Source organism: Choloepus didactylus, chromosome 18 (assembly GCF_015220235.1).
Source record: "Choloepus didactylus isolate mChoDid1 chromosome 18, mChoDid1.pri, whole genome shotgun sequence".
Lineage (NCBI taxonomy): Eukaryota > Metazoa > Chordata > Mammalia > Pilosa > Megalonychidae > Choloepus > Choloepus didactylus.
The window spans coordinates 24,533,417-24,547,019 of NC_051324.1; the positions used below are offsets into that span (position 1 = coordinate 24,533,417).

A 13,603-nucleotide genomic window follows, 5' to 3' on the forward strand; every position below is an offset into this window, starting at 1 on the left:
TCTTTTGTTGCTTGTGCTTTGGGTGTAAAGTCTAGGAAGTGGCCGCCTAATACCAGGTCTTGAAGATGTTTTCCTACATTATCTTCTAGGAGTTTTATGGTACTTTCTTTTATATTGAGATCTTTGGTCCATTTTGAGTTAATTTTTGTGTAGGGGGTGAGGTAGTGGTCCTCTTTCATTCTTTTGGATATGGATATCCAACTCTCCCAGCCCCATTTGTTGAAAAGACCATTATGATTCAGTTCAGTGACTTTGGGGGCCTTATCAAAGATCAGTCGGCCATAGATCTGAGGGTCTATCTCTGAATTCTCAATTCGATTCCATTGATCTATATGTCTATCTTTGTGCCAGTACCATGCTGTTTTGACAACTGTGGCTTTATAATAAGCTTCAAAGTCAGGGAGTGTAAGTCCTCCCACTTCGTTTTTCATTTTTAGAGTGTCTTTAGCAATTCGAGGCATCTTCCCTTTCCAAATAAATTTGATAACTAGCTTTTCCAAGTCTGCAAAGTAGGTTGTTGGAATTTTGATTGGGATTGCATTGAATCTGTAGATGAGTTTGGGTAGAATTCACATCTTAATGACATTTAGCCTTCTTATCCATGAACATGGAATATTTTTCCATCTTTTAAGGTCCCCTTCTATTTCTTTTAGTAGAGTTATGTAGTTTTCTTTGTATAGGTCTTTTACATCTTTGGTTAAATTTATTCCTAGGTACTTGATTTTTTTAGTTGCTATTGAAAACAGTATCTTTTTCTTGAGTGTCTCTTCAGTTTGTTCATTTCTAGCATATAGAAACATTACTGACTTATGTGCATCAATCTTGTATCCTGCTACTTTGCTAAATTTGTTTATTAGCTCTAGTAGCTGTATCGTCGATTTCTCAGGGTTTTCTAGATATAAGATCATGTCATCTGCAAACAGTGACAGTTTTACTTCTTCTTTTCCAATTTGGATGCCTTTTATTTCTTTGACTTGCCAGATTGCCGTGGCTAGCACTTCCAGCACAATGTTGAATAACAGTGGTGACAGCGGGCATCCTTGTCTTCTTCCTGATCTTAGAGGGAAGGCTTTCAGTCTCTCACCATTGAGTACTATGCTGGCTGTGGGTTTTTCATATATGCTCTTTATCATATTGAGGAAGTTTCCTTCAATTCCTACCTTTTGAAGTGTTTTTGTCAAAAACGGATGTTGGGTTTTGTCAAATGCTTTTTCAGCATCTATTGAGATGATCATCTGATTTTCCCTTTTGAATTTTTAACGTGTTGTAATACATTGATTGATTTTCTTATGTTGAACCATCCTTGCATGCCTGGAATGAACCCCACTTGGTCATGGTATATGATTTTTTTAATGTGTCTGATTTTTTTAATGTGTCTTTGGATTTGATTTGCAAGTATTTTGTTGAGGATTTTTGCATCTATATTCATTAGGGAGATTGGCTGGTAGTTTTCCTTTTTTGTAGCATCTTTGCCTCATTTTGGTATTAGATTGATGTTAGCTTCATAAAATGAGTTACGTAGTGTTTCATTTTCTTCAATGTTTCGAAAGAGTTTGAGTAAGATTGGTGTCAGTTCTTTCTGGAAAGTTTGGTAGAATTCCCCTGTGAAGCCATCTGGCCCTGGGCATTTATTTGTGGGAAGATTTTTGATGACTGATTGGATCTCTTTGCTTGTGATGTGTGGGTTGAGGTCTTCTGTTTCTTCTCTGGTCAGTCTAGGTTGTTCATATGTTTCCAGGAAATTGTCCATTTCCTCTACATTATCCAGTTTGTTGCCATACAGTTGTTCATAGTATCGTCTTATAATTTTTTTAATTTCTTCAGGATCTGTAGTTATGTCACCTTTTTCATTCATTATTTTGTTTATATGGGTCTTCTCTCTTTTTGATTTTGTTAATCTAGCTAGGGGCTTGTCAATCTTGTTGATCTTCTCAAAGAACCAACTTTTGGTGATACTTATCCTCTCTATTGTTTTTTTGTTCTCTATGTCATTTATTTCTGCTTTAATCCTTGTTATTTCTTTTCTTCTACTTGGTTTAGGATTGGTTTGCTGTTCATTTCCTAGGTTCTTCAGTTGATCCATTAGTTCTTTGATTTTGGCTCTTTCTTCCTTTTTAATATATGCGTTTAGTGCTATAAATTTCCCCCTTAGCACTGCTTTTTGCTGCATCCCCATAGGTTTTGGTATGTTGTGTTCTCATTTTCATTCGTCTCTATATATTTAGCAATTTCTCTTGGTATTTCTTCTTTAACCCACTGATTGTTTAGGAGTGTGTTGTTTAACCTCCAGGTATTTGTGAATTTTCTAAGTCTCTGATGGTTATTGACTTCTAATTGTATTCCATTGTGGTCAGAGAATGTGCTTTGAATAATGTCAATCTTTTTAAATTTACTGAGGCTTGTTTTATGTCCCAGCATATGATCTATTCTGGAGAAAGTTCCGTGAGCACTAGAAAAGTATGTGTATCCTGGTGATTTGGGATGTAATGTCCTGTATATGTCTGTTAAATCTAATTCATTTATGAAGTTGTTTAGGTTTTCAGTTTCCTTATTCGTCTTCTGTTCTGGTCTGATCTATCTATAGGAGAGATGTGATGTGTTGAAGTCTCCCACAATTATTGTGGAAACATCAATTGCTTCCTTTAGTTTTGCCAGTGTTTCTCTCATGTATTTTGTGGCACCTCGATTGGGTGCATAGACATTTACGATTGTTATTTCTTCTTGTTGCATTGCCCCTTTTATTAGTATGTTTTGTCTCTCAAAACATCCCTGCATTTAAAGTCTATTTTATCTGAGATTAATATTGCTACACATGCTTTCTTTTGGTTGTAGCTGGCATGAAATATTTTTTTCCATCCTTTCACTTTCAATTTCTTTGTGTCCCTGTGTCTAAGATGAGTCTCTTGTATGCAACATATTGATGGTTCATTTTTTTTGGTCCCTTCTGCCAATCTATATCTTTTAATTGGGGCGTTTAATCCATTTACATTCAACGTTTTAACCGTGAAGGCATTTCTTGAATCAGCCATCTTATCCTTTGGTTTATGTTTGTCATATATATTTTTCCCCTCTCTATTAATATCCTTTATTGTACCCATACCGAATCTCTTTAGTACTGAACTTTTCTCCAAGTCTCTCTGTCCTTTCTTTGTTTCTCTGTCTGTAGGGCTCCCTTGAGTATCTCCAGTAGGGCAGGTCTCTTGTTAGCAAATTCTCCCAGCATTTGTTTGTCTGTGAAAAATTTAAGCTCTCCCTCAAATTTGATGGAGAGCTTTGCTGGATAAAGTATTCTTGGCTGGAAATTTTTCTCACTCAGAATTTTAAATATATCGTGCCACTGCCTTCTCGCCTCCATGGTGGCTGCTGAGTAGTCACTACTTAGTCTTATGCTGTTTCCTTTGTATGTGGTGAATTGCTTTTCTCTTGCTGCTTTCAGAACTTGCTCCTTCTCTTCCGTGTTTGACAGTGTGATCAGAATATGTCTCAGAATGGGTTTATTTGGGTTTATTCTATTTGGAGTTCGCTGAGCATTTATGATTTGTGTATTTATGTGGTTTAGAAGATTTGGGAAGTTTTCCCCAACAATTTCTTTGAATACTCTTCCTAGACCTTTACGCTTTTCTTCCCCTTCTGGAACACCAATGAGTCTTATATTTGGACGTTTTATATTATCTGTCATATCCCTGAGGTCCGTTTCGATTTTTTCAATTTTTTTCCCCATTCTTTCTTTGATGCTTTCATTTTCCATTCTGTCATCCTCCAGGTCACTGATTCGTTGTTCAACTTCCTCTAGTCTTGTAGTATGAGTGTCCAGAATCTTTTTAATTTTGTCAACAGTTTCTTTAATTTCCATAAGATCATCTATTTTTTTATTTAGTCTTGAAATGTCTTCTTTATGCTCTTCTAGGGTCTTCTTGATATCCTTTGTATCCCGTACTATGGTCTCACTGTTCATCTTTAGTTCTTTGAGGAGCTGCTCTAGGTGCTGTGTCTCTTCTGGTATTTTGATTTGGGTGCTTGGGCTTGGGTTATCCATATCGTCTGGTTTTTTCATATGCTTTATAATTTTCTGTTGTTTTTGGCCTCTTGGTATCTGCTGAACTTGATAGGGTTCTTTTAGGATTTGTAGACCAATTGAAGTCCTTATCTCTAATTTATCAGATCTACAGCTTCGTGGAGTACACTTTCTCTAAGTAAACAGCAGGTGACATCCACAAGCCACCTGTTCGCCACAAGCCAGTTCTCCCCTGCTTAGCCTTTGTGGTGAGTGGGGGAGTGAGTCTTGTGGGGTCCAATTGGTGTACCAAGCTTGTGTGTGTAGTTGGTGTTGCCCACCCTGTATATGGGGCGTGTTTCTGGGCGGTCAGGGAGGGGGGGTGGCTCTAACAATCAAATCTCCCTGGTGATCCTAGAGTTTTAAAGCTGCTGCAATCGTGTAATCCTTCAATTCAGTCCTGCCACAGTTTGTCTCTGCCACTGACCCACAAGTCCTTCGTATTGGCGTATGGCTCCTGAGACTTGCGAGTGGGCCCCTCTTCCAGGCTGTGCACCCCCTGGTCCTCTGTTGAGGGATGACTATGCTATGTCAGAGGTGAGTGCCGTCCCCCCAGGGCGGTTCTGGGCTGCTGAGCTGTGTAGGGAGGCTCCCAGTCTGCTGAAATGATGGCTGAATGGGGCTTTGTTAGTTCACACTGCTCCACCTTCCCAACTCTGGGACAATCAGCTGAGGTTGCAGGGAAGGCTAATGTCCACACCCAGTTTTGTGGTGTTTGCCTGTTATTTGAAGCACTTCCGTCACACTGGGTTGTCTGGGGCAGCTCTGGGCTATGGGGCTGGCGATGGGCAGGAGTGTTTCTTGTCCACCAGGATGATGGCTGTGAGCGGACACCCCCGTTTTCTTGGGAAGTTGTGGTGTTTAGTGAATTTTCTCAGCCACTGGATTATTGCCTTTTGTCTCAGAGCTCTCTTAGTTGTGCTCTTGTCTTGACCTGCCCAAATTGCAAGCCTTTGAAGCTTTCTGTATTGGGCTTCTTAGAGTAATTGTTTTAGAAAAAGAAAAAAGGATTAAAAAAAAAAAATGGAAAGGGCCCTCCTCACAGATCTAATGGGTTATTGAAATGCTAAGAGACAAAGCAATTAGGGCCATTAAGGAAAGGTCCACAGGGCAGAGAGATCAGCTTTTCTTCGGGATTTGCATATGAGCCTCAGGGCCTGAGCTCTGCCCTTCCCCTGTCTATGTTCACCAGAACTCCAAAAATCCTCCGCTTTGATTTTGGAGTTTTTCGTGCTGTTTTTTTCTATGTCTGTCTCCTCTCTGCTGGGCTGGCTGCTCTCAGATTCTCTGGTGTCTAGTCTCAGTCTATCAATGGTTGGAGTTTGGATCAGTAGAATGAGTTTCCGATAAGGGCTCCCACTGCAGTTCTCCCCTTCTCCTTCCCTGGAGCTGACGGCCCCTCCTCCCACGGGACTGAGCCTGGCAGGGAGGGGCGCGGGTCCCCTGGCCACAAAAACTTACAGATTTCACTGATCTCAGCAGTTCCACATTTTCATGAGTGTTGTGTGAAGTATGCCCAAAGTCAGATTGCTCTGTGGTGTCCAGTCCACGCAGTTCCTGGCTTTCTACCTACTTTCCTGGAGGAGCAACTAAAACATAGAGCTCACCAGTCTGCCATCTTGCCCTGCGTCCCTAAATGACTTATTGGGGACATTTCAGTGTACAAATTATGCACCATACGCATATTTGTTTAGCAACTGTATAAAGGCCTACACCTCCATATTGCCTAAGTACTAAATCACACATGGCTTGTACCCCCCAGTGACTCCCATGGTGTAAACCTGCTAATACCTCCTTTAGGTACAGACTCTCCTGAACTCATTTGCATGAAGAGCAGCAAGAATTTACCAACATTTAAGGCTGGAACAATTAGACTAATGGACAACAATAATTTACAATAACCCAAGGTTAATGAACACGAAAAGGCTCAACATTCTTAAATACCCACTCAAAATCCAGTCTTTAGTACACCTGAATATACTTGATTCACATATATGTATGCCTTGGACACATACACAAGTTTTGTTGTCAGATGAGTAAAAACAAACTCTCCAGGGAGAGGAGGACAAGCCTTGGTGTGTAGCATTTGACAATATATGTGGTGTCTGTATCCCCACTAGAGTCAATTTCAAGCTAGCAACCTGGTATCACCAAATGGAGAGCTGGGAAGAAATATGCACCACTCACTCTCCCAAGTTTATTCTATTCAGCTTTAGTGAACCTCAATCCCTTTTACAGAAACACGTACATATAATTTACTTGCACTTTGAGTATGAACCTTTTGCTTTTGCCCAAAATATATCAGCAAAACCATGCTACTTATCACAAGAACACACAGTCCCATATATCTGGAACACAAACAGACATATATAACTTATATACCCACCCATAACCATACAAAACACACACACATTATGCCCATTTATAAGCATGTATAGCCAACACACTACTGTTACATATACGCAGAAAACCTTTACATGGTCTTGCTCACTTTCTCATTCTTCACACTATCTTGAACCTGCACACAATTGCCCAGCTCTAGAGGACACACAAACTAGTATATGCTACAAAGACACAAAGAAATATCTCCAGTTTACTATAGGTGAGTACACAGGAAATTTCTGCCAAGTCTTAAATTATGCACTGACAAACTTCCACAGCTCCAAAGACTCCTACATAATTATATTACATGCTTTCATTACATATACAAATACAGTTATCCCACATCCCTGTATAAACATACAACTCAAACTTCCATTAGGTACGTGAGTTTTTAACTCTCAGAATGCATTCAAATACAGCCCTAGAAAATGTGCATATAACTTCCCGTGCACCCTGATAGACACATTAATGAAATTTAAATGCAACTTCCATGTGCCTTAGATTTAATTACACAATACACTGAAATATGTAAATGTATTCACCAATACCTATTCAGCCCCACGTTACTTAAGTGTACGAATAGAGAATCACACAAACCCCATGCCACAAATTCCCCCCTTTTTCTTCTTCTTTTTTTTTTTTTTAAACTGGCCCCAATTACTTCTCTATCTCCCCTCTGTCTGTTTCCTCCCTGCCTTGTAGACTGTCTTAATATCTCCTCCAATGGCTTATCCAGCTATTCATCCATTTTCTGGATCTTTTCTGAATATTAGGCCAAAATCCCTTTATATAGCTGACCTTTTCAAGTCTGAGAGTCATTAACAGAATGACAGTATATCCTTGGGGCTTGAGAGAGTGGGATTCCAATCCTTTCCAGAGGCTTTTGGGGCAGCCCTTTTCTCTCCAAACTCTGGGGTGAGTACTCCAACATATCCACATGTTGGGGAGATCACCTTTTCGGCCCCACCCTCCTCAAACATCAGGTGCCACCTGGACTCTGCCTTTCTGGGGCAGAGGCTCTACCCTCTCTGAACAGTGGGGTGGTGGCCAGGGTCTCCCCAATTCCCTGGGAATGTGCTCCACCCTCTTTGGGGTCTGGGGTGGCGAAACTCTTCCAGAGAATTGAGGCAGAAGGCCCACCCTTGACCTCCGGGGAAATCTCACTCTTTCCATGTGTGTGGACCACTCCTCTCTCCCAGCCCAAGACCACTTGACTCCAGACCTCAATTTCTATGACTCTGTTGGGGATTTGGGTACAGCCAATTTTATTCCGGGCAGATGCTGCCTCTCCCTTTCTCTCATAGCTGCCGTCTTTGCCATTCCCCTTTCTTCTCCCTAAAAGGGGATATTTACATAAACTGGGGTCTAAGAATTGATTTAATTGTTATTCGGCTAGCCTTGCTGGGTCCTTCATTGATGATTCTCACCCTCCTTTCCTGAGGAGCCTTCAGAAATGGAAACTTCTGGATATCCCTCAATTCTTTTCTTAACTGTTGGTGGGTTGTAACCACTGGAGCAGTCAGCATCGACTGGCTCTCCGATTGCCTGGGGGCATAGACTGGTCTCACCAAATCCCCAGGCTTCAATGGTTCCTGCCCCAGTGGGGGAGGGGAAACATAAGGCAGGGGAATGCTTATCCCAGGTTTTAGTTTCTCCTTTCCCTGCAGCCAGCACATGGCACAGTCAGATTCCACCTTGGAAAAAGGTTTATTTTTATTAATATAACACACGAGGTCAGCGCGGAGCCATCCCTTATCTGCCCCATATTTTGGCCAGAATACATCTGGCAGCAAAATGCTTTCTTTTGTCTAAACGTAACAACAATATTTGATCATTTTCTTTTATCTTTTCTCTTGGTCCGATCACTTTCAGCCCAATGTTTTAACATGTTCCCCAATGGATTATTTAGAGGAATGTTCCCAGGGGACCCTAAAGGTGCCCCCTTCTCTTTATTCCTGGCTAGCTGACTTCCTCAATTCCCCATTCTGAGTCTTGCCTGGACATCTTTCCCTTAGGATCAGCTCTAGGCTCATCAGAATGTCCCTATTCTGAGTCTTGTCTGTGCGTCTTACCCTCAGGATCAGCCTCAGACTCTTAGAATGTTTCAGCCACCAAGGTAATATTTAATATTTTTTTTTTCTTACCTTGGTCTATGCATAGAGTTACCTGGTTGCTGTTGAGGCACGTTTTTCCTTTCCCTTTTCTTGTCCACTACCAGCAGACCTAAGTGTCTGATCGCGGGTCTCGCCAGCAGTCAGAGGCGGGCCCCCAGCCACGGAGACCAAGACTGCTCAAACAGCGGGGGCACACCTTCCCTTCTTCTGTTCTGGGAGTCTCCCTCGATGCTTCGGGTCCCAGACAAGCCCCCAAGTTGTTAGAAACAAGCATTATACCTTAAAAACACTCACCCAGTTGTGGAGGAGAAAAGAATTTATTCACCATCTTGCAAGAACAGATGCACAGCCAGACACATGGCAGGCGTGTTGTACAATAGAACACAGTGAAAATTTATATTCCAGGCCTAATGCAAGTCCCTCCCCTGTTTCTCCACTGGCTGGATACTCCAGAGAGTCTATCCGAGAGAGCTAACTAACCCGCCTTTGGGATTTTAAATTGTACAGGCTTATGTCAAGGGCCCTTTCCCTCCTCCCAACCACAGAGCCCATTTGAGCCAGCCTTGTTCAGCCTCCTTTTTTCCCTACTCCACATTGCCTTTATGTGAAAGCTAAACTTAACCCTTTCTTACAATTTAATCTCCCTATGTTTTAGATTCCACATCTGCAAAACGAGGACAATGAATTAGTTGGATTTCAAGGGTCCCTTTTTACTTTAAAACTCCATGACCTTAAAAAATGTATGAATTTTACTGAAAAAGTATCAAATGTCACTCAATTTTTTTTGATCCTAAATATTATAAAAATAAAGTTGTTTAAATTAAACTTACATGCTTCTGGTATCATCTCTGACATGTAAATTATATCTGTGAATTCAGATAAATTCCCTAGACCTTTCCAGTTATGGCACCCCTTAGGTGTTGACATTAATTTTCAGCTATTTTCTCAATTATCCATTTTGGTTTTCTATTAAGGAAATTAGTTTGTAGCGTTGGTAAATTTTATTGATTTCCTTTTTCTGGCAATATTGTGAGCAGCTTACTTTATGTTAATGATCCATTTTGAAACAGATAACCTGACACATTTTCCTCTTTTCCCTCGTAGGTTCATTGGTGGTTAACTACCCTTATGATGATGATGAACAAGGAATTGCCACATATAGTAAATCACCAGATGATGCTGTGTTTCAACAAATAGCACTTTCTTACTCCAAGGTAGGCCCATGTTCAAACATAAGATAATACAGAATTCTTTTGTTTAAAAAAAAATATGTCCTAAAAAAAAGTTCTTAAAGACTCAGCTCAAGTGCTTCTTAGTAAGCCTTCCAACATACTCTAGGGCAGCCGTAGGGCTTTTCTTCTGTTTTCCCCACTTCACTTTTGAACATACCATATGTCTTTCTCCTTTAGCCTTTAAGCTTAGGTAATGTATTTTCATCTACAGTCTTAAGTACATAATGCATGCCAGTTTATTTCACTTGACAAATATTTAGGTTATAAACCTAATTAAGTAGTCTAGGGTAGACATTGACAAACTACAACTCCTGGGCTAAATCCAGCCCACCATCTGTTTTTGTAAATAAAGGTTTATTGACACACAGCCACTTCCAATCTTTTACATACTACCTATGGCTGCTTTCTCTTTCAACATTTGAAAGATAGTCAGTGTAATTCAACAGATTAACAGACTAAATAAGAAAAACCCTGAGATCATCTCAATAGATTCAAAAGGTGGAGTTGAGTAGTTGCAACAGAGACTATATGGCTCACGAAGTCTAAAATATTTACTCTCTGGCCCCTAAGAGAAAAAAAAAATATTGTCAACATCTGTTCCAAGGTATTGAAGAGCCATCTCTAGCAATGAGCTATTACAATGAATATAATAACGTACAAGAGAAAACAAGTAGCTAATTTCTGTATTTTCTAAATTTTCTATAATGTAGGTTACTTTAATCAGAAATGTTACCTTTATGTGTATATGTGTGTATATGTGAAAATTTAATTTAAAAATTGTTCTTAGAAAACATATTAAAAGTTGGGGCTTGAGAACCAGGCTTCTTAATTTCAGTTTTGCTACTTTTCACTGACCCAGTCTGTGACTTTAGTATTGATTGTAGATAATGAAGATTATTACTATAACTCTGTGCTCTCCAGCCACAACCTTCTGTCACTCCACTTTTCCCATTCCCTCATTGTCTACAGATGAACCTTGAGAGATTGTTCGGAGTTCTAATGGGGAAGTACATCTATTTATTTCATTTCAAAGGGGGATAGTGTCTTCTGTTTGAGCACACCATTTTTGGAGGGATGATAGAAGAGTGGGACACTGTCTGAATCAATAAAATCAAAAGTGATCAGATTTGTACTTATCCCCATCATATTCTGTATCCATTCCCATGGTTCTGCTTTTTCATCCTCTTTGGTGTCTTGGACCCTTTTGATTTGATTTACTTTTCTACCCAGCCTGGACCCATGGCAATATCTTTCAGTGATATTCTCACTTCCTCTTAGGATCTTTTACACCTTTTTGATATATTTGCCTTGCCAGTGTTGCCAGTGTTGCCAGTGTTGCCAGTGTCCAATCTCCAGCAATTACCACCACCTTTCTTTTCTATCCCATATTCTAAGTATATCCCATAAAAGTACCACAGTCATGACATTTGGCTATACTACAAAATGTGTACTCTCTAACCTCAGCTGAGCCCTCAGTCCTACTTGGCAACATTTCTTGTATTTCTACTTGACTTACTGACTCATTTTTCACCATGGTGATCCTAAACTTTTATTCTGTACCTGAGCTCCTAATCCTAATTCTAACCCTCTTACTCTCAGCAGATCACTTTGTGTTGAACTAAAATAATAGGTCTTTGAATACTCTGATATGAGTTCATTTCAGATTCTGTCTTCTCAATTATTGTTTATTTGTCTTACCCATATTGTCTATTTTCTTGAATCCCACTGAATCCTCTGGAATTTTATGTCTTCATATTTTCTGTTGTAAACGGGAATTTTTATAATTGAAATAATTGAAATCCTCACTCTTCATTCACAGCCTCTTTTCTCTTGGCCAACAGGTAGCTTACCTTAAAATACTCTTGCATTGACCTTAATAAACCCATGTAAAGCTATCATTACAAGTTTCTTCATCTTCATACTTCCATACTTCTCAAGAGCAGATAGTATTGGGAGACTTCCAAGTAGCTAAAGACAGTGACAGCTATGTAGTAATCAAACTCCCCAAATAACTTGACAGTGATAAAATTCTTCACAAAACCACACCCTCAGCATTACAGAAAATTCTGAAACTGCAAAATAACTGTGAGTAAAAAGAAAAAAACTAACAAATCCCTATATGGTCTATCATACACCCACCCCACTTTTCCCCAACCTGAAGGCACTGTGGTGAGAAAAAGCAGAACAAGAAAAGCTCTGGGGAAGACAGAAGAGGAAGGCTTATGAAGGGGCATGCCTAAGAGTGATTTGGAATGACCACCAAAAAGATTAAATATACTCTACATCTGAAAATAACAAAAAAAGGAACTGGACTGATGAGAACATGGAATACAGGGAAGAGATTTCATAGTACACACAATCTAAAGGGCTTTACGTGATTAAAGGCATAGGCACAGATTTAAAAGGACAGATTAAAATGATATTCTTCCAAATGCATAGCTTCTGGAGGAGGAAAAAAGGCAAAAAGGAATGAAGAAGTGCCCTTGGGTGATGATGGGGAAAAGAAGAAACAAGGGGATATATATAATTCTGTAATATAGAAGAAAAGTGTATAAAACCAAAGGACTCATAATAGCAGTGAAAGGAATAAAATATCTAGGAATAAATTTAACCAAGGAGGTGAAAGATTTATACATTGAAAACTACAAAACACCCTTGAAAAAATTAAAGAAGACCTTAATAAATGGAAAAACATTTCATGTTCATGGATTGGAAGACTTAATATTGTTAAGTTATCCATATGATCCCAAACAGTCTACAGATTAAACAGAATCCCTTTCAAAATTTTAGCAGTCTTTTTTGCAGAAACGGGAAAGCTGATCCTCAATTTAATATGGAATTGCAAGAAGCCTCCGAATAGCTAAAACAGTCTTGAAAATGAAGAAAGTTGGGGGACTCATACTTCCTGATTTCAAAACTTATTTCAAAGTTATGGTAATCAAAACTGTGGTATTGGCATAAGATAGACATGCGAACTAATGGAATAGATTTAAGACTCTAGAAATAAACCCACAAATTTATGGCCAACTGATTTCCAGCAAGGGTGCCAGTGCATTGAAGGGGGGAGGAATAGTCTCTTCAACAGATGGTGCTGGGATAATTGAATAATCATGTGCAATAAAATGAAGTTGGATCCCTATCTCACACCATATACAAAACTGACTCAGAATGGATCAAGGACTTAAACATGAGAGCTATCACCATTAAATTCATGGAAGAAAACATAAGGGGAAAATTTCATGACCTTAGTTTTTGTTTTTGTTTTTTAATTCATTTTTATCAAGACATATTCACATACCATGCAGTCATACAGAGCATACATTCAGTTGTTCATAGTACCATTATATAGTTGTGTGTTCATCATCAAAATTAATTTTTGAACATTTTCATTACCACACACACAAAAGTAATAATAAAGATTAAAGTGAAAAAGAACAATTAAAGTAAAAAAAAAGAACACTGGGGAAGAACCTAAGATGGCGGCTAGGTGAGACAGGGCAAAGAAACACCTCCGTGAAAAATACTAGATAAAAACCAGAAAGTGACCCAGAACACCAGTTTCAGCGATGCACCAGCTGATCAAGGTCTGCTAAATCCACAGGGACCGTGCATTTGGTGAAACCAGGAGTCTGCATTCTGAAACGAGTGAGTGAGCAGGCTGAAAGTCCAGCGGCCGTGCTGTGGTATGGGGAAACCGTGGGCTGGCATTTGGAGACAGACTAGTTCTTTTTAAAAAAAAAAAAAAACCCCGGGAGCGGCTGCGGATATGGCAGCGAGAACCGCACAGTGAAGCGTGGCAGGAGCGGGCCTTGCGAACACCT

General features: G+C 39.6%; 1 protein-coding gene and 1 long non-coding RNA gene across 2 annotated transcripts in view; one reads left to right on the plus strand and one right to left on the minus strand.

The window, feature by feature from the left end:
* The window catches only part of CPD (carboxypeptidase D), a 126,477-nt gene that overhangs the window by 84,821 nt on the left and 28,053 nt on the right, over positions 1–13,603 (plus strand). The window contains exon 8 of the mRNA XM_037810846.1: positions 9,655–9,764. Within this exon, the coding sequence (XP_037666774.1) occupies positions 9,655–9,764 (110 nt within the window). The remainder of the gene's footprint in view (positions 1–9,654; positions 9,765–13,603) is intronic.
* The window catches only part of LOC119515001, a 107,628-nt gene that overhangs the window by 4,437 nt on the left and 89,588 nt on the right, over positions 1–13,603 (minus strand). The window lies entirely within an intron of this gene.